This window comes from Oncorhynchus mykiss, chromosome 8, assembly GCF_013265735.2.
Source record: "Oncorhynchus mykiss isolate Arlee chromosome 8, USDA_OmykA_1.1, whole genome shotgun sequence".
In the NCBI taxonomy this organism is placed as follows: domain Eukaryota; kingdom Metazoa; phylum Chordata; class Actinopteri; order Salmoniformes; family Salmonidae; genus Oncorhynchus; species Oncorhynchus mykiss.
The window spans coordinates 67,518,600-67,542,425 of record NC_048572.1 but is presented as its reverse complement, the minus strand read 5'-3'; the positions used below and the strand labels follow the sequence as shown (position 1 = coordinate 67,542,425).

The 23,826-nt window shown below is 41.0% G+C and overlaps 3 protein-coding genes across 5 annotated transcripts in view; all 3 read left to right on the top strand.

Annotated features, from left to right (window-relative positions):
* Positions 1 to 4,674, top strand: part of LOC110530405 (vacuolar protein sorting-associated protein 4B) — a 33,060-nt gene extending 28,386 nt beyond the window's left edge. For both annotated transcript variants that reach the window (XM_021613429.2, XM_021613430.2), the window contains 3 exons: positions 2,363 to 2,582; positions 2,714 to 2,854; positions 2,958 to 4,674. In XM_021613429.2, coding sequence (XP_021469104.1) covers positions 2,363 to 2,582; positions 2,714 to 2,854; positions 2,958 to 3,059 — 463 coding nt within the window. In that variant the 3' untranslated portion in view covers positions 3,060 to 4,674. The remainder of the gene's footprint in view (positions 1 to 2,362; positions 2,583 to 2,713; positions 2,855 to 2,957) is intronic.
* A 310-nt stretch (positions 4,675 to 4,984) lies between these two features.
* On the top strand, positions 4,985 to 12,621 carry kdsr (3-ketodihydrosphingosine reductase). Its single transcript, XM_036986042.1, has 10 exons — positions 4,985 to 5,429; positions 5,924 to 6,013; positions 7,431 to 7,487; positions 7,666 to 7,731; positions 7,832 to 7,927; positions 8,765 to 8,956; positions 9,082 to 9,165; positions 9,265 to 9,348; positions 9,518 to 9,619; positions 9,880 to 12,621. The coding sequence occupies exons 1-10, from the start codon at positions 5,241 to 5,243 to the stop codon at positions 9,997 to 9,999; spliced, it is 1,080 nt and encodes a 359-aa protein (XP_036841937.1). The 5' UTR covers positions 4,985 to 5,240; the 3' UTR covers positions 10,000 to 12,621.
* A 1,009-nt stretch (positions 12,622 to 13,630) lies between these two features.
* The window catches only part of LOC110530404 (apoptosis regulator Bcl-2), a 50,804-nt gene continuing 40,608 nt past the window's right edge, over positions 13,631 to 23,826 (top strand). For both annotated transcript variants that reach the window (XM_021613428.2, XM_036986041.1), the window contains exon 1: positions 13,631 to 14,761. In XM_021613428.2, coding sequence (XP_021469103.1) covers positions 14,222 to 14,761 — 540 coding nt within the window. In that variant the 5' untranslated portion in view covers positions 13,631 to 14,221. The remainder of the gene's footprint in view (positions 14,762 to 23,826) is intronic.

The window sequence follows — 23,826 nt, the reverse complement described above, 5'->3', positions numbered from 1 at the left end:
AATGCAAATGAAATCGAAAATCACATCAAACACTTGTATGTGCTTTTAAAACTCACCTTGCTGTGATTGATAATTTGAAGAAAAGTTCAACAACGGGTTGAAACGAAGTGGAGAATATGGTCGTTGTGGATGTTGTTTCAAAGCCTAACGCAACGAAATGGACAGTGCTTTCTAAGGTGATGATTAATTAAAAACACCCATATGCATGTTATCTTAAATCTGCATTTTTTTAAAGCTATCTTTCATGCATAATTGGTCTGCCAGCAGCATACCACCCTGCGTACCACTGCTGGCTTGCTTCTGAAGCTAAGCAGGGTTGGTCCTGGTCAGTCCTTGGATGGGAGACCAGATGCTGCTGGAAGTGGTGTTGGAGGGCCAGTAGGAGGCACTCTTTCCACTGGTCTAAAAAATATCCCAATGCCCCAGGGCAGTGATTGGGGACACTGCCCTGTGTAGGGTGCCGTCTCTCGGATGGGACGTTAAACGGGTGTCCTGACTCTCTGAGGTCATTAAAGATCCCATGGCACTTATCGTAAGAGTAGGGGTGTTAACCCCGGTGTCCTGGCTAAATTCCCAATCTGACCCTCAAACCATCACGGTCACCTAATAATCCCCAGTTTACAATTGGCTCATTCATCCCCCTCCTCTCCCCTGTAACTATTCCCCAGGTCGTTGCTGCAAATGAGAACGTGTTCTCAGTCAACTTACCTGGTAAAATAACGGATAAATAAATAAAGCCTAAATTAAACAAATTCAGAGTTAGCCAACAATTATAATGTATTTGATGTTGATCGGTCGGAACTAGAAGCACAATCATTTCACTATACTCTCATTAACATCTGCTAGCCATGTGTATGTGCCCAATAAAATAGGTATTTTTTTATAATAGCCTGACACATGACCTTTTTAGCTAGAGAATTTCTCGCCACCATGCATTTCCATCTCCTCTCCTTCATTCCGTTCTCCAGCGCGCAGAGGGAGGAGCTGTCAACAGTTTAATGAAACATGTTTCTATTGATGTTCCTGAACCGATTTCACTTGGTTTCCTAAATTAAGCACTGGGTAGCTGCAGGAAAAGAGTTGGAGAGCTCATGGCATACAGAGTTTGGGTGGAATATCACCTGTACCACTGTGAAATAACCGGAGTAGCCTACCCAACATGAGTGAAACGAACCAGTGGGAATGTGGCCTCCATTTGCTATTCAAGTGCATTTAGGTTACATGTCTTTTTTTCTCTTGCCCTGTTCCTGCCCATTTGATCATTCTAAATCTAAACTCATTTAACATATTGGTAAAGACAAGATTCAATTGAGAATAGTCTGATGGGTGAAAGTATGATCACTTGATGAGAGAACAGCATGTGCAGCCTGAGGCAAGGAACAGAGAGAGCTTCAGCTTTTTTTGCTACTTTCTCATATCCTCAATAGCCTATAGTCTCATCATGCAGCCCAAATATATTGGTTTCGAAGGAATTCTATGGTTTGATAACTGAAGTTGTCAAATAACTGTAAATCTAGCGTATAGGACCTATTTCAAATGTTCACTTTTACGCTCAACCTAGCCACTTCATATGCACACTCTCGCTCTGGAATCAGAAAAATATCCTTTCTATTTTATTCAGCTAAGTTCTGTTATATTCTTCTCACAGAATACTGCCTGAGGAAGACTAGTAGTCAAAACGCATTGCAGTTGTGCGTCCTGATGCACCATGCTGGCTGTTCCCATATGCATTATTTTGTAAATATATTCTGTTAGTAGTTGAGTCAAGTTTATTGCAATGTACTGGCCACCTACTCCTTTCCTTTGGATTCTTCTTACTATGAAATCCTATAATATAAAATAATGGCACTGGACTTATAAGCACATCCTGTCAGCTAAATGAACAAGCCTATGGCATGGCGCATAGCCAGATAACATGCAGCAGGCCAACTCATATTCTGTTCTTCTGAAATCCATTTTCTTCATATCATAATGTTTCTTTAGACCTACCTAAAGTAATGGATTTATTGTGATGGTGTATATTTAACTGATTTATTAGACTTTTTGAAATGTAGACGATACCAAGGGCGCACATCAGCAGCTTGTATGTGTGGAGGCCCGGAGATGCTAAACGTGTTTGTTAATTAATGGTCAATTATCGTGTGACCGGCAGTCTTTTCCATGGCAATAACTGACTGACCACCAACAGCCCTTCTCTCCACTCAGACCATTCCCAGACAGTCCTAGCAAAATTCTTGCTTGAGAAATTGCTTTTTGCTAATAAGCCATTTTTGTTTATTTTTGACCAATCACAGTAAGGTACTTAGTTGTTACCCAGAAATGATTTGATATTGAGATAACTGCATTGGAACTTTTATCTCAGGTTTGAGAAGAGGATCTACATCCCCCTGCCAGAGGAACACGCCCGCACCTTCATGTTCAAGCTCCACCTAGGCACCACCCCCACCAGCCTCAACGACTCTGACTTTGTCACCCTGGGAAAGAAGACAGACGGGTACTCGGGGGCCGACATCAGCGTCATTGTCAGAGATGCGCTTATGCAGCCCGTCAGGAAAGTTCAGTCAGCCACTCACTTCAAACGGGTACGTCGCCATATTGACGACCAGTTAACAACGTCTGTGTATTCTTCAGTGTTAATCTTTATATCAAGCTATGCCATTGTTCTATTGAGTTTTGTTATTTTTAACACAATAAATTGCGTTTGTTATTGAAGGTACGAGGGCCATTGAGAGACAACCCCAAAATCCTGGTAGATGACTTTTTGACCCCGTGCTCCCCGGGAGACCCGAACGGCGTCGAGATGACATGGATGGAGGTCCCTGGGGAAAAGCTGTGTGAGCCAGTCGTTTGTATGGTGAGTGTGCAGAATTATCTGTTTCTCTTTCTCAATGGTAATGTTTTTGGGAAAACAAGACTGTTGAATAACCCTTGATCATGTCTCTCTTTATTCTTTGTAGTCTGACATGCTGAGGTCCCTGTCCAGCACGAAGCCAACTGTCAACGATCATGATTTGGACAAACTGAGAAAATTCACAGATGACTTTGGACAGGAGGGCTAAACGTGGCTTCTTTTTTTTTTTACCAAAACAAATATTATGATTGTATCAAAGTGTTCATTCTCCCCTTCATGCTCTGTTGGCTCATCAGAAGTGTGCCACATGACTGCTCTACTCATAGAATTACTAGAACCGATATCCCCATTTAAGTCAATTTCTATGGCTCTACTGAGCTTGACTATTGGCCACATAAGGGGTTAAACAAAGGTGGATATTTTCTTAGATGCCCCCCATGTCCAAAGAATTACGGATCACTTCACTGCTGCAAGATGTCTGAGGTAGACCTGATTGGTGGATGGAACGCTGCATGGAAATTAAGAACCTTGGTGTTACATAGGCATAAGTTCTGTGGAATCTCTTTAGCAGCATCTTAGCCCGAATCCTAACTTGAGAACAATGCTCAACTCAAACATTTGCATATGTCATGCTTTGAAGTCAATGGGAGTTTGATTCGAGTTACCGTTACAAGCTTGTTAACCAAATTAAGATGCTGCTTATTGTGCAGAGTGCTTATCTAACTTCCCCAATAAATATCTAAGCTCAGTTTTCAAGTACCACTTGCCATCAATCAAATTGCACCTCACTTGTCATTGTAATCACCCATATACTCTACTTATTTTTGTACACAAGAGAGAACTCATTTTATAGTAGATACTTTATGGAGATGTATGGCTCTTTGGTCTGGAGAGAATGAAACTTACAATGCATGCCATTTGTACTTTCAAAGGCCTTTGTAGTCTCAAGGTTTGGGTAGCTGAAGCACTGCAAATGTATGTCATTCTACATGCACAAGATATTTGTGGGGCTTCGGCTAGGGTTAAAAGAACTACCGACAACAATCGGGGTGGAAACTACTTTGGGACATATTGTGTATATGTACTTTTTTTTCTCAAGAAGGCTACTCTGTGGTTTGTTCATTGTCATTCTGATTAAACTGTCAGGATCACCAAAAGTACTGGACCAGACACCTTATAGACTAGGATTCAGTACTTTTCCCCCTGACCATCCACACCATCCACATTTCCCTGTTACATATTGCTTATCTTCCCAACATGAACTACTGAAAAGCGATGCCTTATGGAGATCCAGTCACACTGTCTAACAGTGCTGAAGAAACAATGGGGCTGATACTTTTGTGAATGGAATTGTAGAGGTAACCTGAAATTGACATTTTAGGCACATAACAGCGTCATGTCCTTTTTTGTTATGGCATTGGTGGAATGCAGCTCGCTTGAACTTACAGTACTACATTTTAAGACGTGGCAATGCGCACCATGTGCCTTCTGAAACAAGTTTAGGTAGTAAGAACATATACATTGTTATTTTGTTTGGTTCATTTAAAAATGTGGAAGTTGATATCCAGAGGCACAGCTATATTGTGTTTTGTCATCGTTGTATTGAAATGTAATATATTTGCACATTTCATGTAAACTCTTATCTAATAGAGATTGTATTCCGAAGACGAATCTTTCAAAGTGTTGGACATCTTTTGTGTTATCTTTTTAACTCACTATAAAAGTGTAGAGAATGATACAGTATATATCAGTGAGTGGAAAAGTCAATGTATATGGTTTTCTTTCCCATGCATATGTAAATAAAAGTAATATTGAGAACTTGACTTTTTAATTAACAAAGTATTGTCTCATGGTCCAGGTTGAGGATTCAAATGAATCTTTACAAATGCCAATATCCGTCACTGTAAATAAGACTGTGTTCTTAACTGACTTGCCTAGTTAAATAAACAATTATATCATAACATTTGACAGATCAAGATCTGGCGATGGAGATAGTTATGTCGGTAGAATAAAATGGGTGCACCAACAATAAGGAAGTACACCATTGCATTTTGGGAAGTGTTGTCCTTAATATGAGCAAACCTCGGTTAGGTGGCAGTTTGCTTCGTGGCGTAAAAACTACAAATACCTAGAACGGTGGTCAAATTGTCGCATCCGTTCAAAGTGCACAATACGACTTGTTTTGGTTCATATTGCAGCTAGGCAGGAAAATATCGTAGATCCAAGGTCCACCACGGCATTTTCTCTTGGAAGTAAACCCGCTGACACGCTGCCAAATATACTGCTAGAAAACTCCTCTGTGTTTAATCGCCACCCCTTTTGACAAGGGCAAGCCCCCGCGATTCGCTCCTCCTGAGTCTAGAAGCTAACCGAACTGCCAGCTTCACCCATGTCCTCTGAGGAAGAATTGAGTTCAACGATCACGGATTGGCTTTTCTTCAGTTCCTGGTGGCTCTTTTTGCCTTTCATTATGCTTCTAGTCGTCGTTGCATTCGTCGTTGCCTTCGTGTTGCTGTTATACATGATATCCCCTTTGATTAGCCCCAAACCTCTCAAATTAAATGGGGCCCACGTCGTGGTAAGTGCTCATTGTCCTAACTAGATAACGGTATCATATGCAGACGTGCTAGTTAGAAACAATGTACTATGTTAGCTACGTTGCATTGCATAACCATTGCACCGTAGATTTTATAGGGTGTTGCAGGTGAAGGTGTTTCGTAAGTAAAGGCGCTTGCACGCAGCAGATCATCTACAAGTACGACACGCCCACAATTAATTAACAGCTTGTAACAGAGTTGATAATGTATTGTCTTTTGCAACGTGTTGCAAGCTTAAAGTGAAAACTCTAGTATGGCAATAAGTAGGCCAGCCAGTCAATGACACTCAATTTCATAGAAATGACTACACATTTTAGCAGAAACACATGTACTAACTTGGAAAAAAAGCAACATTCTAATGACCTACTGCATTTACTGTAAGTTGGACTTTGACCCTAGGGGACCATCCCTTGTATTTAACTTTTTAAAGGGAATGACCCTCCTCTCTCACTTACCACCACCTTTCAACCCACAGGTCACTGGAGGTTCCAGTGGAATAGGGAAAAGCATCGCTATGGAGTGCTACAGACAAGGAGCCTTCATCACACTAGTGGCAAGAGACGAGGTGAGTAGAAATCCACTTCAAATCAACATCCTTGCAGGGCTCTACAGTGCAACCATTTTACTTGTATATGCGGCTAAATATTTTGCTGTGACCTGTAACTTTTATTTAGGAACACTAGTGCGTCTACAAAATGTGCTCCAAAATGTCTGTGTGCGTCTACATTTCCCAATTTAGGCGCACACATTCTTCTTATAATTATATACACTACCGTTAAAAAGTTTGGGGACACTTAGAAATGTCCTTGTTTTTGAAAGAAAATACATTTATCAGAAATACAGTGTAGAAATTGTTAATGTTATACATGACTATTGTAGCTGGAAACGGCAGAATTTTTATGGAATATCTACATAGGCGTATAGAGGCCCTTTATCAGCAACCATCATGCCTGTGTTCCAATGGCACGTTGTGTCAGCTAATCCAAGTTTATAATTTTAAAAGGCTAATTGAACATTAGAAAACCCTTTTGCAGTTATGTTAGCAGAGCTGAAAACTGTTGTGCTGATTAAAGAAGCAATAAAACTGGCCTTTAGACTAGTTGAGTATCTGGGGCATCAGCATTTGTGGGTTTGATTACAGGCTCAAAATGTCCAGAAACAAATAACTTTCTTCTGAAACTCATCCGTCTATTCTTGTTCTGAGAAATGAAGGCTAATCCATGTGAGAAATTATGAAGAAACTGAAGATCTCATACAACGCTATGTAGCACTCCCTTCACAGAACTGTGCAAACTGTCTCTAACCAGAGTAGAAAGAGGAGTGGGAGGCCCCGGTGCACAACTGAGCAAGAGGACAAGTACATTAGTGTCTAGTTTGAGAAACAGACACCTCACAAGTCGTCAACTGGCAGCTCATTAAATAGTACCCGCAAAACACCAGTCTCAACATCAAGAGTGAAGAGGCGACTCCGAGATACTGGCCTTCTAGGTAGAGTTCCTCTGCCCACTGTCTGTGTTATTTTGCACATCTTAATATTTTATTTTTATTGGCCAGTCTGAGATATGGCTTTATCTTTGCAAACCTTGCCAAGAAGGCCAGCATCCTGAGTCGCATCTTCACTGTTGACGTTGAGACTGGTGTTTTGCGGGTACTATTTAATGAAGCTGCCAGTTTATGACTTGTGAGTCTGTTGGAACACAGGAGGGATGGTGGCTGATAATGGGCCTTTGTACGCCTATGTAGATATTCCATTAAAAAAACTACCGTTTCCAGCTACAATAGTCATTTACAACATTAACCGTATCTACACTGTATTTCTGATCAATTTGATGTTATTTTAATGGACAAAAAAATAGCTTTTCTTTCAAAAACAAGGAAATTTCGAAGTGACCCCAAACGTTTGAAGTGTATTGTGTATATATATTTTTTTCAGACATTCACTCAGTCAGCACATTTATCAATCATTCTTTAATTTCCTTTAGAGTAAATTGGTTCAAGCGAAAAAAGAAGTGGAGAAATGTGCCATTAATGACAAGCAGGTATGTATATCGTTGCTACAGTACATGTTTTGGGACAACGTGGAAGAAAGACAATGTTTTTGTTGTTCTTGCTTTTTGGGGGGGTGCAAGCAAATAATTGAATGTTGACCTGGATGATCTCATTAGCAACTCACTTGACCACTGACTGTTTTGGTATTTGTATTCCTCTTCCACTCAGGTGGTGCTCTGCATATCAGTTGACGTGTCCAAGGACTACAGACAGGTGGAAAGTGTGATTAAGCAGGTAAATCACAAGTGATAGGGGCCTCTTCCATCATATCAATTCCTAACTTTTATAATAATTCTCTGCAAGTAACAATATCAATATAATTTTATCCATCTAGTGCCAAGAAAAGCTTGGTCCGGTGGACATGTTGGTGAACTGTGCTGGGACGTCCTTTTCTGGGAAGTTTGAGGAGGTGGAGGTGGAGCGCTTCAGAGTAAGTACTGTAACTAATGAGGGGAATAGACCGACAGGTCTGGAAGGGAGAACGCAGAAACCCAACTCCTTAGTGTGTGCCTCAGAAAACCTTGATGTTATGCCAAAATGAACATAATTTGAAACTAACTCTGAATAGGCAATGAGACAAGATGTTTCCCAGATTGAAGATTCAAAGGGTTTGATGTCTGTCCAAGGTGGAACCAAGGGTTCAGTTTTCAGTTTAGAGGCAGCTAGTGAGCCAGAAGGTTAGATTCGGTTGCAGTCTATGGTCTGCTGCAGATTTAATTGCAGTGGAAGAATGAGAGGGAGGTTTAATTCCAGGCTGAAGAGGTGGCAGGTTTCTTCACTCTCTGACAGTGAAGGGATGGTACCAATACCGCTTTAATGACCCAGGGAAATTAGGTTGTGTGTACACATTGCGAGTGTGTGTGCATGAAGGGATTATTCTGATACTAAGATAATAATCATGACCAATGGAAAATGTGATTGTGTGTGTGTTCCCCACATCCTAATGTATTTAATGTACTTAATTAGATTTCCTGGTGGGAGCAAGGCTGTGCTGGTGCTGCTAGCTGGTTCCTTCTCATCCTGGCATTCCAATGCTGGTCACATGCCTCGTTAAGGGTCTGAAGTCATTAGACCTCACCCCATAGAAACGCTATTACCATGGAAACTGCTCAGAAATATAACAATTACCATGTTAGGAGGCTGTTTTTTCTCAAGTGAATACTCTTTGATAGTATGTATATTATTCAGTCTATGAGTAGTAATATACCTTTTTTATTAATAATAATACATTCATTACTTTTTGTGATCCTTCCCTTGTCTATAACAGAGTATGATGGAGGTGAACTACCTGGGCAGTGTGTATCCCACACGGGCTGTAATCACCACAATGAAGGAGCGTAGGATGGGACGCATACTGTTTATCTCCTCCCAGGCTGGCCAGATCGGCCTGTTCGGCTACACAGCCTACTCTCCATCCAAATTTGCCCTGCGTGGGCTGGCTGAGTCCCTGCAGATGGAGGTGAGTAGTATCCAATTGTTCCTTTTCCTGCCCACATTGGGGGCCAATATCCAAATTGTATGTTGAGAATTTGACCTAAGTCTTTTTAAGGCTGAGAGCACTCTTTCCTCTACTCGTCCTTGCAGATGAAGCCATATAACATTTATGTAACGGTGGCCTACCCCCCTGACACTGACACTCCAGGACTAGCAGAGGAGAATAGGACAAAGGTGAGTCTCCTCATGAAAAGGGGAAAGTGTAAACTCTCGCATATTTTATATTTTATTCTAACGCCTCAAGTTATATTTTGTCTCTTTGTCCTTCCATAGCCTTTAGAGACTAGGCTGATCTCTGAGACATCTGGGGTGACTCAGCCGGAGCAGGTGGCTAAGATCGTTGTCAAGGATGCAGTGGTAAGACATTGCATTCTCAGCAAATCTCCCTATGAAATTCACCAGGCCTCAGGCCTACATAAAAACCTTCATCAATAAATAACTTCTAGTCAGAAACCCAGAGAAATTTGCTCTCTAAAAGTGTGATAGAGCAGTTTTTCTGACGGTCATGTCTTTGTGCCCCCCACAGCAGGGGAACTTTAACAGCTCTGTGGGGCCTGACGGCTACATGCTCTCAGCTCTCACCTGTGGAATGTCACCTGTCACCTCCATCACAGAGGGCCTCCAGCAGGTAACTACACGACAGGACAGGAACAGCACTGTCACTGTCTCACTACAACACACCCCAAATATTACTATTTTCATAAACATGTATTAACTGAATCTTAACTATCAACTTACCAAAGCCATTTTGTATCTATTACACATCTATTGTAACCATAGAGATAGAAATATGACAATTCTATGGTTATAACATAATAATAAATTGTCCCAAAACTGTCTTACTGTCTAGAGCCCAAATTGTTAATGTGGCCTCTGATCCCTGTGCAGATTGTAACCATGGGGCTGTTCCGGACCATTGCTCTGTTCTACCTGGGGAGTTTCGACAGCATTGTGCGTCGCTGTATGATCCAGAGGGAGCAGGCCAAAGCAGCGGACAAGAGGGAGTAACAACCCCCCCCCCCCCCCCCCCCCCCCTTCCTCCACTATTATTGCCACTGGAGAACTCACCCCAGCCAGCCCTCATCTCCTCTCCCCTCCCCTCCATTCCTTAGAGGGCACAACCCTGGACAGGCTAAATGGCCAGATATCTTGTGCGCCAGTGATAATACCGAAGTAAAGAAAATGGCAGGTGTCCTGTTACTTATTATTAACACATACAATTCTTGGCAGTTATTTTGTTTGTCCACCTTTTTTCATCATTCCAGTGATATTGTTTACTCAAGTGCTCTGTGAAACGTTTTAATTGTATACCTGCTTTTATTGTTAAGGCTGCATTACCCAAGGGTCTATGAGGGCAGACTAAACACTACTAGCTTGCTGTTAAAGTAGGCCTTGTCAACGCCTGAAACTTTAGCCTACTTTTGGGCCACCCTATCCTCCTATTTTTTTTCCATGCAGAGAGGAAAGTAAGGGATTGCCAGTCTGACTGGTTATGTCAGCATGTTGACCTGCAATCCCAAGAATCAGAAGAAACAAGAACACTAACAAACCATGTGTCATACAGACCATTCTGAGTAAGCTATCTTTATCACGTCAAACTACTGTTATTTTCACCAAATGTGTTCCTCCTTACTTCCCAAGCTTTGCAGGCAAAGCTTCTCTTTATTTACTCTGTGTCACCCAGTGCCCTTCCATGTGCTGTGGATGCATTAACGGAGCTTAGATGAGATTTAACAGTGATGAGAGAAGGCAAAGCAAAAATTTAAATTTACTTCCTGGAAATGATCATCCAAGGCATTTTTAGGTAAAATGATTGTATGTGCAAGTATGAGAGAATGTGTGTGCTGTGTAGGAGCCGTGTGAAGAAGCCGAGGGGAAAGATTTTAATTCAGTGTTGTTACAATGTGTTTAAATGACTGTACATTGACCAAACCTACTCCAGGGAGAGAGAGAAGCCATTGGACACTGGTGGTGGCTGGGGAAAAAATGAAAAACCTCTATTCCTCTTATTTGCATGCCACTTTCACATTTTACTTGTGTTTCTTACCTGAGGTAGAAGCGGTATGTAAAAGGTAGGCATAGGACAGTCGTGCGATGTAGTATGAGAACAAATCCGCTAACATCTGATACCAGCCTCATTCACTCTTTCCTGTCTTCCTATGATGTCTTATCAGTTGTTGATCTCTGTGTATGTGTGATCTGTGCACATATTTTGCCACGTAGCATCCAAGTGGGCTCTGTGATTAAAGTGATGGGGTAGTGTCTGGACAAGGTGTGGGGTGTGTCTCGCAGGTTCCAGCAAAGACCCTTCAGGCCTGGAGAGGGCACTAGAGCTCTATTTTATATAGAGGCCAAGAGATTAAGAGGGACTGGCAAACTCTGTCTGTGCAGAGCAACATAAAGGAGCTATATGTGCTATTGTATTGTCTAATTTTACATTTCATTCAGTCACTGTGGACACTATCCTATACTCTCTTAACTGTGTAATTTGTCTCAGTAAGTATTCACAGTTCCTTCCTGAAGTCCTCTAACTCCAAGCCTTTTAAACATCCCGTACATCCCGGTACCTTTTTACCTTCTCAATATTCTGCTTAATGGGGAGAGAAAATATCAAATGTGAACTCATGCAAGTCTTCCTTCCATCAACTGTGTGGAGAATGTACTGACCTTTAATGCAAACCATAGGCTACGAATCAGAAAGTATACATTTTTAAATCCACCAATATTTGAATGCCAAAATGTATTAAGAGACCATTTCTGTAAATGCAATGCAACTACTTGTGATTTATTTTGTTTGATGTTGCTGGTCTGTACTGTCCTATAAACCGTTTGTAGTTCAGCCAAGCACTACAACTGTGGGGACCCATTCCAAGCCTTAAGAGAGAACTACGAATGATGTTAATGATAAAATAATAGAATTTATTCACAGAAAATAATGTGGCTTAAGCCGCTTGTGGTTTACCAGTTAATTCCATTTTTCTGCGAAAATGCCAACTCTTTTGGTGTGTTTTTGTTCGTCAATTTCAGATTAGTTTTTGTTCAAAAAGGCCTTACTTAAACCCAAAATAAGAACGTGAGAATGGATGATTCAACTCGGAGGTTCTCATTTAACATTGGTTCAAGGCACATTGTCACTGTCCAGCGCTTAGTGTGTCTACCTGTCATTTCCTCATCTGTACATTGTTAGCTCTGACTCTCTGTCATCTTTAGGTAGCAACACATATATGTTGACGTTTATAGACATTTGATATATGTAGCTCATGGGAAAAGTTGTTTTGTTTGAACACATTTTAAGCTTTGCAAATCAAGCCTATGCTTACAATATGTTAAAACACTACAACCAAGTTGTACCATTGTTAAAATGCTCAGTCACGCTCTAGTTTTCCCATTCATTGATGTTGTCCAGAGATATTTAAAAGAAGATTATAAAATGTTTAAGTACAGTGCTACTGAATATCATTCCTATCTTATTGGTTGTTTTTATTTTGTTTTGGCCAAATGTGTACGAATTTCACCTTGTGTGCCATTGAAAAGAAAAATGTAAGGAGTAGAACAATGTTGCTTTGTCTTATTTTCTTACATGATAAAACTAAATAAATAACCTTGGAAAATGACATTTCCTCTGCTAAATGCCCTCTGTTTTTGTCTGCTCTCAGTACTGTTGACACAGGCCTTTTAAAACACAACTATGGTTAATCTATTTTAAATAACTTTTATGTGATTCTGTATAACCTATACTGTACGTGTAGCTGTGTTTGCTGGATTCTGAACTTACATTATTCAGTTGCTGAGGGTTGGACTATGGCTACAGTTGATCAATCCTGACTCCTGTCTATTCAGAAGCTGAGTGGAGTGGGTGTTCTGTGCCACTCCATACCATTATACAGTTTTGATGTACAGTAGGTGCTTGTGGCCGGGCAGTTGTTGGGGGGGGGTGTTCAGTTTTACGTATTCTGTATGAGTATTCTTTCATCTTCTATGATGGGAACAGAACAGCCTGGGCAGACAGTAGCTATGGTATAGTGCCCTCAGATCAGCAGGAAGACTGCATGGGGATTTAGAGGCTGCATTGCCCTGTCAGAGAATGTGTAGAAGATATAGGCAGGTAGAGAGACTGAGCGAGATATACACAGACACACTGGAAGAAAGAGAAAAACACAGAGAACATCAAAATATATGTCCACCAATGAGATGGATGGATGTCCATAAGGATGCTAGATAAAAGCAGTCCCCTCATGGGGAATCAGAATGGTGTAGTCCTGTCTAGTAAGGGCTCAGCAATTGTTAATCAGGCAGGGCCAAAGAAAGCAAGCTTGAAGCTTCTAATTCTTCAAATAAGGCAATGTTCACCTATTTCTACAACTTGATCCGAATTGATAGGCTACTGTTCGTAATAGTTTAAATGGCTATTCACCATATTTCGACCCATAAAAATATTGGGGAAATGTTAGGGTTATAGCAACATTTTCTGCATTAAATAAGAATTAAAGGTTAAAATCCTATCATGGCAAACATTTCTCTACAGATAAAACGTAACCAAATAGGAACGACACATAGGCCTACGTGGAGTTTCCAAATGCACAAGTGATAACTTTCTATGGGTGACGTAAGAAATACCTCACCAGCAAAGCAGCAAAGAATGTTCAACCAACCCACAGTGTGTAGCTGGAACACAGACAGCAATATTATTGTGGGATACAGTCTTCACTGCAGTCCCTCGAAACGTCTCTCCGTACGTGTAACAATATTCTGGATGCATGCGACGTTGATCTTCTTATGTGGTTTTTCGGTCATGTATTTTTTTTTTTGGTAGTGTAGACTACATTATGTGCACATCGAGAATATTTTAATCTCTTCCGTATTTCTGGCTGTCTGGATTTGGGAGTCTACAGATAACTGTAGCCACTTTTTGATCAAGGCTTCGAATATTTCCTTTTGATAGCACAATTGGGGAAACATTTTGATATTCTTACGTGGATATACTTGGACTTTTTCACGGTTTCAGCCTAGTTGGGTGAAGGGACCGTTTTTCAATCCACGCACATCGCTCCCGTTGCAGTGTTTCGTTCTGCACGGTTCGATAGTATCCTATAAACTTGACCAGAGCATTTTCTCAGAAATACACTTTTCGTCTGATCTGATGTATTGCGCGGCGCAGTGCATGTTGATAAGTACGATGTATTATTCTTAAAAACTAGGATTGTGGAGGTCATTATCAGTGCCAATCATAATGGCAAACGACGACAACCGCTGTATAGTGGAAAAGTACATTTGTCACAAACTCTTGAAAATTGGATATGCGTGGGATTTCGAGAATGCAGAGGAAGATGCTGATAATAATGGGTCGATGATTTCTCCTCCGCCTGGTTTGGCACGGCGGTGCCACGGGGCCAATAACGCCAGACCGGGCAGCGTCCCCCATCTTCCCAAACGGCTCTCCCAAACGGACCCGCATGCAGCTATTCACAGAGTTTTGCGTGAGGCCGGGGACGAACTCGAACGACTGTACCAGCCCGACTTTGCGGAGATGTCACACCAATTGTATCTCACGTCTTCTATGGCAGAAAGGAGATTCAGAGAGGTGATAGACGAGCTGTTCAGGGACGGGGTTAACTGGGGACGAATTGTCGCCTTCTTCGAGTTCGGTGGCACAATATGTGTGGAATGCGTGAACAAGGAAATGACGTCGCAGGTTGACCACATCGCTGGGTGGATGACGGAGTATCTAAATGGACCGCTGCACAACTGGATTCAAGAGAACGGGGGATGGGTAGGTGTAATCTCTGCTTTGAATTGCCCGATATCACGTTGATTTATCCATAGGCTAGGCTACATTACGTATGATGCGGTGGGAATGTCTGGATATTAACGACATCATATTTTAGTGTTGCTGATTTGATGTTCAGGCTGTTTGTCTAGCATGTCTGGCCAATAAGATATTACAGTATCTGTCACACCTCCCCACGCTCTAAAGCCCGCCTCAGCCGACTGTAGCCGACTGAAGGCAGAACACCTTGCAAATATTGAGTTACACCCCCCATTTTGCCCTCAGAACGGACTAAATTCGTCGGGGCATGCTCTATAAGGTCTGAAAGCAGATGCTGGCCCATATTGACTCCAATGCTTCCCACAGTTGTGTCAAATTGACTGGAAGGCCTTTGGGTGGTGGACCATTCTTGATACTCACAGGAAACTCTTGAGCTTGAAAACCCAGCAGCATTGTAGTTTTTGAAACAAACCTGTGCACCTGGCACTTACTACCATACCCCATTCAAAGGCACATACATATTGTATCTTGCCCATTCACTCTCTGAATGGCTCACATATACAATACATGTCTCAATTGTCTCAAGGCTTAATAATCCTTCTTTAACCTGTCTCCTCCCCTTCATCTACACTGATTGAAGTGGATTTAGCACGTGACATCAATAAGGGATCATAGCTTTCACCTGGATTCACCTGGTCAGTTAATGTCATGGAAAGACCAGGTGTTCATAATGTTTTGTACATTCAGTGTATATTATTATTATTATGTTTATTATTGTGTCATTTACTTCTCGTTTTTTGACCAATACTGTTTGAGCTCAGACCATAAGAATTCCGCCTTACCCTGCGATTACATCTACAACCATGTGCATGTGACTAATAAACTAATCTATCTATCTATCTATCTATCTATCTATCTATCTATCTATCTATCTATCTATCTACAGTTAAAGTCGGAAGATAAAATACACTTTGGAGTCATTAAAACTAGTTTTTCAACCACTCCACAAATTTCTTGTTAACAAACTATAGTTTTGGCAAGTCAGTTAGGACATCTACTTTGTGCATGACACAAGCCATTTTTTACATCAATTGTTAACAAACAGATTATTTCACTTATAATTCACTGTATCACAATTCCTGGGGGTCAGAAGTGTACTTACACTAAATTAATTGTGCCTTTAAACAGCTTGGTAAATTCCAGAAATGACGTCATGACTTTAGAATCTTCTGATAGGCTAATTGACATCATTTGAGTCAATTGGAGGTGTACCTGTGGATGTATTTCAAGGCCTACCTTCAAACTTAGTGCCTCGTTGCATGACATCATGGGAAAATCAAAAGAAATCAGCCAAGACCACAGAAAATAAATTGTAGAACTCCACAAGTCTGGTTCATCCTTGGGAGCAATTTCCAAACGCATGAACATACCACGGTCATCTGTACAAACAATAGTACGCAAGTATAAACACCATGGGACCACGGAGCCGTCATACAGCTCAGGAAGGAGACGTGTTCAGTTTCCTAAAGATGAATATACTTTGGTGCGACAAGTGCAAATCAATCCCAAAACAACAGCAAAGGACCTTTTGAAGATGCCGGAGGAAACAGGTACAAAGGTATCTATATCCACTGTAAAGTGAGTCCTATATCAACAAAGAGCAAGGAAGAAGCCACTGCTCCAAAACCGCCATAAAAAAGCCAGACTACGGTTTGCAACTGCACATGGGGACAAGGATTGTACTTTTGCAGAAATGTCCTCTGGTCTGATGAAACAAAAATATAACTGTTTAGCCTTAATGACCATCGTTATGTTTGGAGGAAAAGGGGGATGTTTGCAAGCAGAAGAACACCATCCCAACGGTGAAGCACGGGGGTGGCAGCATCATGTTGTGGGGCTGCTTTGCAGCAAGAGGGACTGGTGCACTTCACAAAATAGATGGCATCATGAGGCAGGAAAATTATGTGGATATATTGAAGCAACATGTCAAGACATCAGTTCAAGCTTGGTCGCAAATGGGTCTTCCAAATGGACAATAACCCCAATCATACTTCCAAAGTTGTGTCAAAATGCCTTAAGGACAACAAAGTCAAGGTATTGGAGTGGCCATCACAAAGCACTGACCTCAAACCCATAGAACATTTGTGAGCAGAACTGAAAAAGCGTGCGTGAGCAAGGAGGCCTACAAACCTGACTCAGTTACACCAGCTCTGTCAGGAGGAATGGGCCAACATTCACCCAACTTATTGTGGGAAGCTTGTGGAAGGCAACCTGAAACATTTGACCTAAGTTAAACAATTTAAAGGTAATTCTACCAAATACTAATTGAGTGTATGTAAACTTTTGACCCACTGGGAATGTGGTAAAATAAATAAAAGCTTAAATAAATAATAATTATTATAATTACTATTATTCTGACATTTCACATTCTTAAAATAAAGTGGTGATCCTAACTGACCTAAGACAGGGAATTTGTACTTGGATTAAATGTCAGGAATTTAAATGTATTTCTGTCTGTCTGTCTGTCTGTCTGTCTGTCTGTCTGTCTCTCTCTCTCTCTCTCTCTCTCTCTCTCTCTCTCTCTATCTATCTATCTATCTATCTATCTATCTATCTATCTATCTATCTATCTATCTATCTATCTATCTATCTATCTATCTATCTATCTAGCCGGCCTTGGTTAAACCTGCTATACTTCTGTTAAACACTGTATTGCTTTCACATATAGATAGATGTCTGTGACACTATCTGCAGAGAACAGTCTGTACTGTAACCAGAGCTGATGAGGCACTAGTAGGGCAGGATCATTATACAGTATCTGTCTCGCTCCACATCCGTGGCGGGACAGAGCTGGACAGAGCTGGACAGACACATGTCAGGGGAATGGGTGCCATCAAATTAATAGTATAGGCTACCAGCCCTCAGGCAAGACAGGACAAGAGATGAGGACCACTGTCAGAGATTCACATGACCCATAGAATCCTCCAACCAAAACAAAGTTGAGTGCCCCCCCCCCCCCCCCACACACACACGCACACACACACACACACACACACACACACACGCACGTGCACACACAATGCATTTATCATCTATCATCAAATAACTGAGCATGCATCACCAACTTCACATCCACAACAACCTCTGTTCTGTTTTTCTTTTGTTACTGCTATTTCCCCTCTGAAGATGAACAGCGTGGCACTCCTTTACGACTGCTCTCTTCTACAGCTCAGCAGATATTAGGCCGAACTGACAAAAAGTAGTCCCTAATTGACAAAAGTACTCTTAATGAGAACATAACATTTGTTTGCACCATTTCAGCTATCTAGCTAAAGGTGGTAGAGGGGGTGAGTATTAGAGGGGTGGAGGCTAATCAATGATTTATGTGGAGCATTTCATCTCTAAAGGAAGGAGCGTTTAACATTCCCCTTGAGTCTCGTCTGCCCCTGAAGGTGACATGTTGTGCCACATATCAAAGGAAAGCACGGAGAGGAGAGAGAGGCCTCCAGGATTACAGAACCACAGACTACAGCCAGCCTGTATGTTTATTTAACATGTAACATGCACTCTCCAGTGCATTTTGGTTCAGTTGGAGCCCTTTTGTCTCTTTTGAAACCTGTGCCTGGGATGACGGGATACGGCTGTGGCTGCCGTGTGTGTCTGTGTGTTAGAGGTCTCTGGAGCCTGTATACCCGACTACCCGTCTCACTATGTACTGTTGTATGTAGGTCAGAATAGACAGTAGTGTTTCAAGGCTGAGGCGACAGGATATTCATGTGCTATATCTATGAGAACTGAAGGGCACGGAATCTTTTAATCCAAAGGTTAATCCCGAATTATGGGAAGGTATATGCAACCAATTTTCTGTGTCATTTTACCAGGGACTTGTGATAAGTGACCAAATTGAACATCCCACCCAAAAATTGTCTGTGATGTAAGTGAGGCTCAGATGACATGCCAGAAACAATGAATTAAATGTGTTTGTCACTTAAAATATCAATTAAACACTGAGTCTCAGCCTGTCCCTTTTAACGGCTGGGCATCGGCACACATTTCAGAAAATAAACACTTGTTTCAAATTAACGATGGGTCTAAATGAATTGTTCAGGAGGGAACTTCAGTAATCGTGAAGATTGTGCAAAAGAAGAGAAAGGAGAGCAACATCATTGCCATGGATGAAACAGCCCACTGGGCACAGACGTCAGTTCAACGTCTAGTTTTGATTTATATTTGATTGAGTTGCCAACTAACATGAATTCAACGTGAAATCAACCAAAACTGTCACCTGTCATTGGATTTAGGTTAAAAGGTGGGTGAAAAAAAGACGAAATTCCCTTACCGTTGATGACTTCTTGTAAATCCAACCAGTTTTCTACGTTGATTCAACATCATCACATTGACTTATTTGGTGTAAATTGCATGGAAACAATGTTGATTCAACCAGTTTTTGCCCAATGAGAGCAGTGTGGTTTGAAATGATCAGCTCGACAAGATGGTCTCACGTGAGGAAAGTGCAACATTTGTCCAGGGAGGGATAAACGTCTATGAGTGGAGTGAAAGTAGGTAAGGTTAAAACAGAAAAAGCGTGATGGTTAAGCATTAAAACATGTACGGTTAACTTGTCCCTGTTGGACGGTATTGAAGGCATCTCCCGAGGTCCTGTGGAAAAGGGACCTGGACAAACGCCGAGTACTGAAGTCTATCTGTTGTGGTTGCATTACAAGGGGCAACAAGGTGCAATGAGTGGAAGAATGTATGATAGGCAGCCTTGTCTTTTTTAAGTGAATGTTGTGATTTTTTTTTAACCATTCCTGAACCTGTGACCAGAAACAAGCTACATAGGGGCAATACCAAAATAAAATATCTAGTGATTCTGTCTCTTCACAGCCAAATCTACACAGCTGAGATTCTTGTACGCCCCATATATATAGCATTCTGTTGGTGACATGAATTTTGTATAATAATTTAAATTGAAAAACTCTAAGTGTTGTATCAAGTGTTGTTTTTTTTGTACCAGTTCATAAACCATGTTCCATGGAATCGGTATATCAAAAATCTCCTCCCATTTATTTTGCAACCTGTATAGCGCAGCTGTCAACATTTTTGTCCTCAAATGAAACTACTATATTTTTCTATTTATGCTAATTCCTTTCAGCCAATTTGTATCTTTAATATATGTCAGGCAAACAACCTTCTCCCTTTTCATTTGCCTCTTACATTTTTGTGGTAATGTTGCAATCAGTTGGTTATACATTTTGATTGAGCAGACATTCCCATATATTTTCGATAGCTGCTGATGTGACACAACTCTACCGTTTATATTCACAATATAATTAATAAATATACTCTTTTTATTAATCAGTATATTTGAGTTTAACAATAACATTTGTTATAATATTTGTTCTATCTTTTCTGGAGGATAAAACTGAAATTGTAGCCAGCTTTGTATGGCTTGTTTAAGAAAGGGCGATACTTTAAACCAAATTTTATCCAGCCATTCATAAATAAATTCTAGTCGTACTTTATCAAATGCCTTTTCAAAATGCTATGCTATGCTATGCTATGCTATGAAGACCAGGCCTGGTATCTTTGATGTTTCATAATGTTCAATTGTTTCAAGTAATTGTCGTATATTATTTCCAATATATCGTCCATGTAAAAAACCTGTCTGATCAGGATGAACAATATATGGTAAGACTTTTTTATTCTATGTGCTATGATTTTAGCATCACAACATTGAAGTGGTATAGGCCTCCAGTTTTTTAAATGGACTGGATCTTTATACTTACAGTACCACCTGGGTTCTGTTTTAGTAGTAATGAAATCAGACTTTCTTGTTGAGTACCTGAAAGTCTACCGTTTTTATAGGAGTAATTAAAACATGCTAATAATGCATCTTTGAGGACATCAAAAAAGGTCTGATATACCTCTACTGGTACCATCAAGCCCTGGTGTTTTTACAGACTGAAAATATTTAATTGCCTCAAAAAGTTCACCTTCTGTAAGTTGGCCTTCACAGAGGTCTTTCTGAACATTTGTTAATTTTACATTATTATTATTAGGAAAGAAAACCTTACAGTTAACATCATTCAGTGTAAATGGAGGAGACTGAAAAGAAAACGAATGCTTAAAATATTTTGCTTCCTCTTTCAAAATATAATTTGGTGAATAATGGATGAGTCCATCATTTGTTACAAGATTCTATAAATTATTTTTGGTAGCTTTTCGATATTGAAAATTCCAGATTGTTTTGTTGCATTTTTCCCCATTTTCCATCCGATTAGCTTTATATTTGTAATACATTACACTTGATCATTCTTGAATAAGTACCTCCAAATATTTTTGTTTTTCTGCTAACTTATTATGTGCCTCTATAGTTCAGTTTCCATGATCATCTACCTGCGCTGTTATTTCCTCTATTTCCTTTATTAGTCTAATCTCTTTTGACCTAAATTAATGATGAGTATTGTATTGTATTGAATGGCCTCTAAAAGTACATTTAAAAGTGTCCCATACAATAATGGGATCTGCTGTACCTATGTTGTGGAGAAAAAAGTCAATTATGAATTATTTTGTCTAAGTTATAAACACATTGTCATCCAATAGGCTTTATCCCAATCCACATGGGAATTCTGTAAGAGTTACTGTGTACAGAGGCCAATTAGATGGTGGTCCGATCGCATTCAGTCTCCTATTAATAATTTTCAATTTTTTTTTATTTTTACTTTTGATGCTAGTTTGTGTCCATAGGCGACGTTGTTGCCGGTGATGTCTGGTGAGGACCTGCCTTACTACAACAGGCCTACAAGCCCTCAGTCCAGCCTCTCGCAGCCTATTGCGGACAGTCTGAGCTCTGATGGAAGGATTGTGCGTTCCTGGTGTAACTCGGGGCAGTTGTTGTTGCCATCCTGTACCAGTCCCTCAGGTGTGATGTTCGGATGTACCGATCCTGTGCAGGTGTTGTTACACGTGGTCTGCCACTGCGAGGACGATCAATTGTTCATCCTGTCTCCCTGTAGCGCTGTCTTAGGCGTCTCACAGTACAGACATGGCAATTTATTGCCCTGGCTACATCTGCAGGCCTCATGCCTCCATGCAGCATGCCTAAGGTACGTTTACACAGATGAGCAGGGACCCTGGTTATCTTTCTTTAGGGGCACTTGACCATAATAAATAAATATATACAGTTGAAGTCGGAAGTTTATATACACTTAGGTTGGAGTCATTAAAACCTGTTTTTCATCAGCTCCACAAATTTGTTAGTACCAAACTATAGTTTTGGCAAGTTGGTTAGAACATCTACTTTGTGCATGACACAAGTCATTTTTACAACAATTGTTTACAGACAGATTATTTCACTTATAATTCACTGTATCACAATTCCTGTGGGTCAGAAGTTAACATACACTAGGATGACTGTGCCTTTGAACAGCTTGGAAAATTCCAGAAAATGATGTCATGGCTTTAGAAGCTTCAGATAGGCTAATTGACATCATTTGAGTCAATTCCAGGTGCACCTGTGGATGTATTTCAAGGTCTACCTTCAAACTCAGTGCCTCTTTGTTTGACATCATGGGAAAATCAAAAGAAATCAGCCAAGACCTCAGAAAAAAAATGGTAGACGTCCACAAGTCGTGTTCATCCTTGGGAGCAATTTCCAAACGCCTGAAGGTACCACGTTCATCTGTACAAACAATATTACGCGAGTATAAACACCATGGGACCACGCAGCCGTCATACCGCACAGGAAGGAGACGCATTCTGTCTCCTAGAGATGAACTTACTTTGGTGTGAAAAGGGCAAATCAATCCCAGAACAACAGCAAAGGACATTGTGAAGATGCTGGAGGAAACCAGTACAAAAGTATCTACAGTGGGGCGAAAAAGTATTTAATCAGTCACCAATTGTGCAAGTTCTCCCACTTAAAAACATGAGAGAGGCCTGTCATTTTCATGATAGGTACACTTCAACTATGACAGACAAAATGAGAAAATAAATCCAGAAAATCACATTGTAGGATTTTTAATGAATTTTTTTGCAAATTATGGTGGAAAATAAGTATTTGGTCACCTACAAACAAGCAAGATGTCTGGCTCTCACAGACCTGTAACTTCTTCTTTAAGAGGCTCCTCTGTCCTCCACTCGTTACCTGTATTAATGGCACCTGTTCGAACTTGTTATCAGTATAAAAGACACCTGTCCACAACCTCAAAAAGTCACACTCCAAACTCCACTATGGCCAAGACCAAAGAGCTGTCAAAGGACACCAGAAACAAAATTGTAGACCTGCACCAGGCTGGGAAGACTGAATCTGCAATAGGTAAGCAGCTTGGTTTGAAGAAATCAACTGTGGGAGCAATTATTAGGAAATGGAAGACATACAAGACCACTGATAATCTCCCTCGATCTGGGGCTCCACGCAAGATCTCACCCCATGGGGTCAAAATGATCACAAGAACGGTGAGCAAAAATCCCAGAACCACACGGGGGGACCTAGTGAATGACCTGCAGAGAGCTGGGACCAAAGTAACAAAGCCTACCATCAGTAACACACTACGCCGCCAGGGACTCAAATCCTGCAGTGCCAGACGTGTCCCCCTGCTTAAGCCAGTACATGTCCAGGCCCGTCTGAAGTTTGCTAGAGAGCATTTGGATGATCCAGAAGCAGATTGGGAGAATGTCATATCGTCAGATGAAACCAAAATATAACTTTTTGGTAAAAACTTAACTCGTCGTGTTTGGAGGACAAAGAATGCTGAGTTGCATCCAAAGAACCCCATACCTACTGTGAAGCATGGGGGTGGAAACATCATGCTTTGGGGCTGTTTTTCTGCAAAGGGACCAGGACGACTGATCCGTGTAAAGGAAAGAATGAATGGGGCTATGTATCGTAAGATTTTGAGTGAAAACCTCTTTCCGTCAGCAAGGGCATTGAAGATGAAACGTGGCTGGGTCTTTCAGCTTGACAATGATCCCAAACACACCGCCCGGGCAACGAAGGAGTGGCTTCGTAAGAAGCATTTCAAGGTCCTGGAGTGGCCTAGCCAGTCTCCAGATCTCAACCCCAT

Coding starts and splice junctions, on each gene's coding strand:
- kdsr (XM_036986042.1), top strand. CDS start 5,241: ATGTCCTCTGAGGAAGAATTGAGTTCAACGATCACGGATTGGCTTTTC. Junction 5,430..5,923: donor TAAATGGGGCCCACGTCGTG/GTAAGTGCTCAT, acceptor TTCAACCCACAG/GTCACTGGAGGTTCCAGTGG. Junction 7,732..7,831: donor TGGAAAGTGTGATTAAGCAG/GTAAATCACAAG, acceptor TTATCCATCTAG/TGCCAAGAAAAGCTTGGTCC.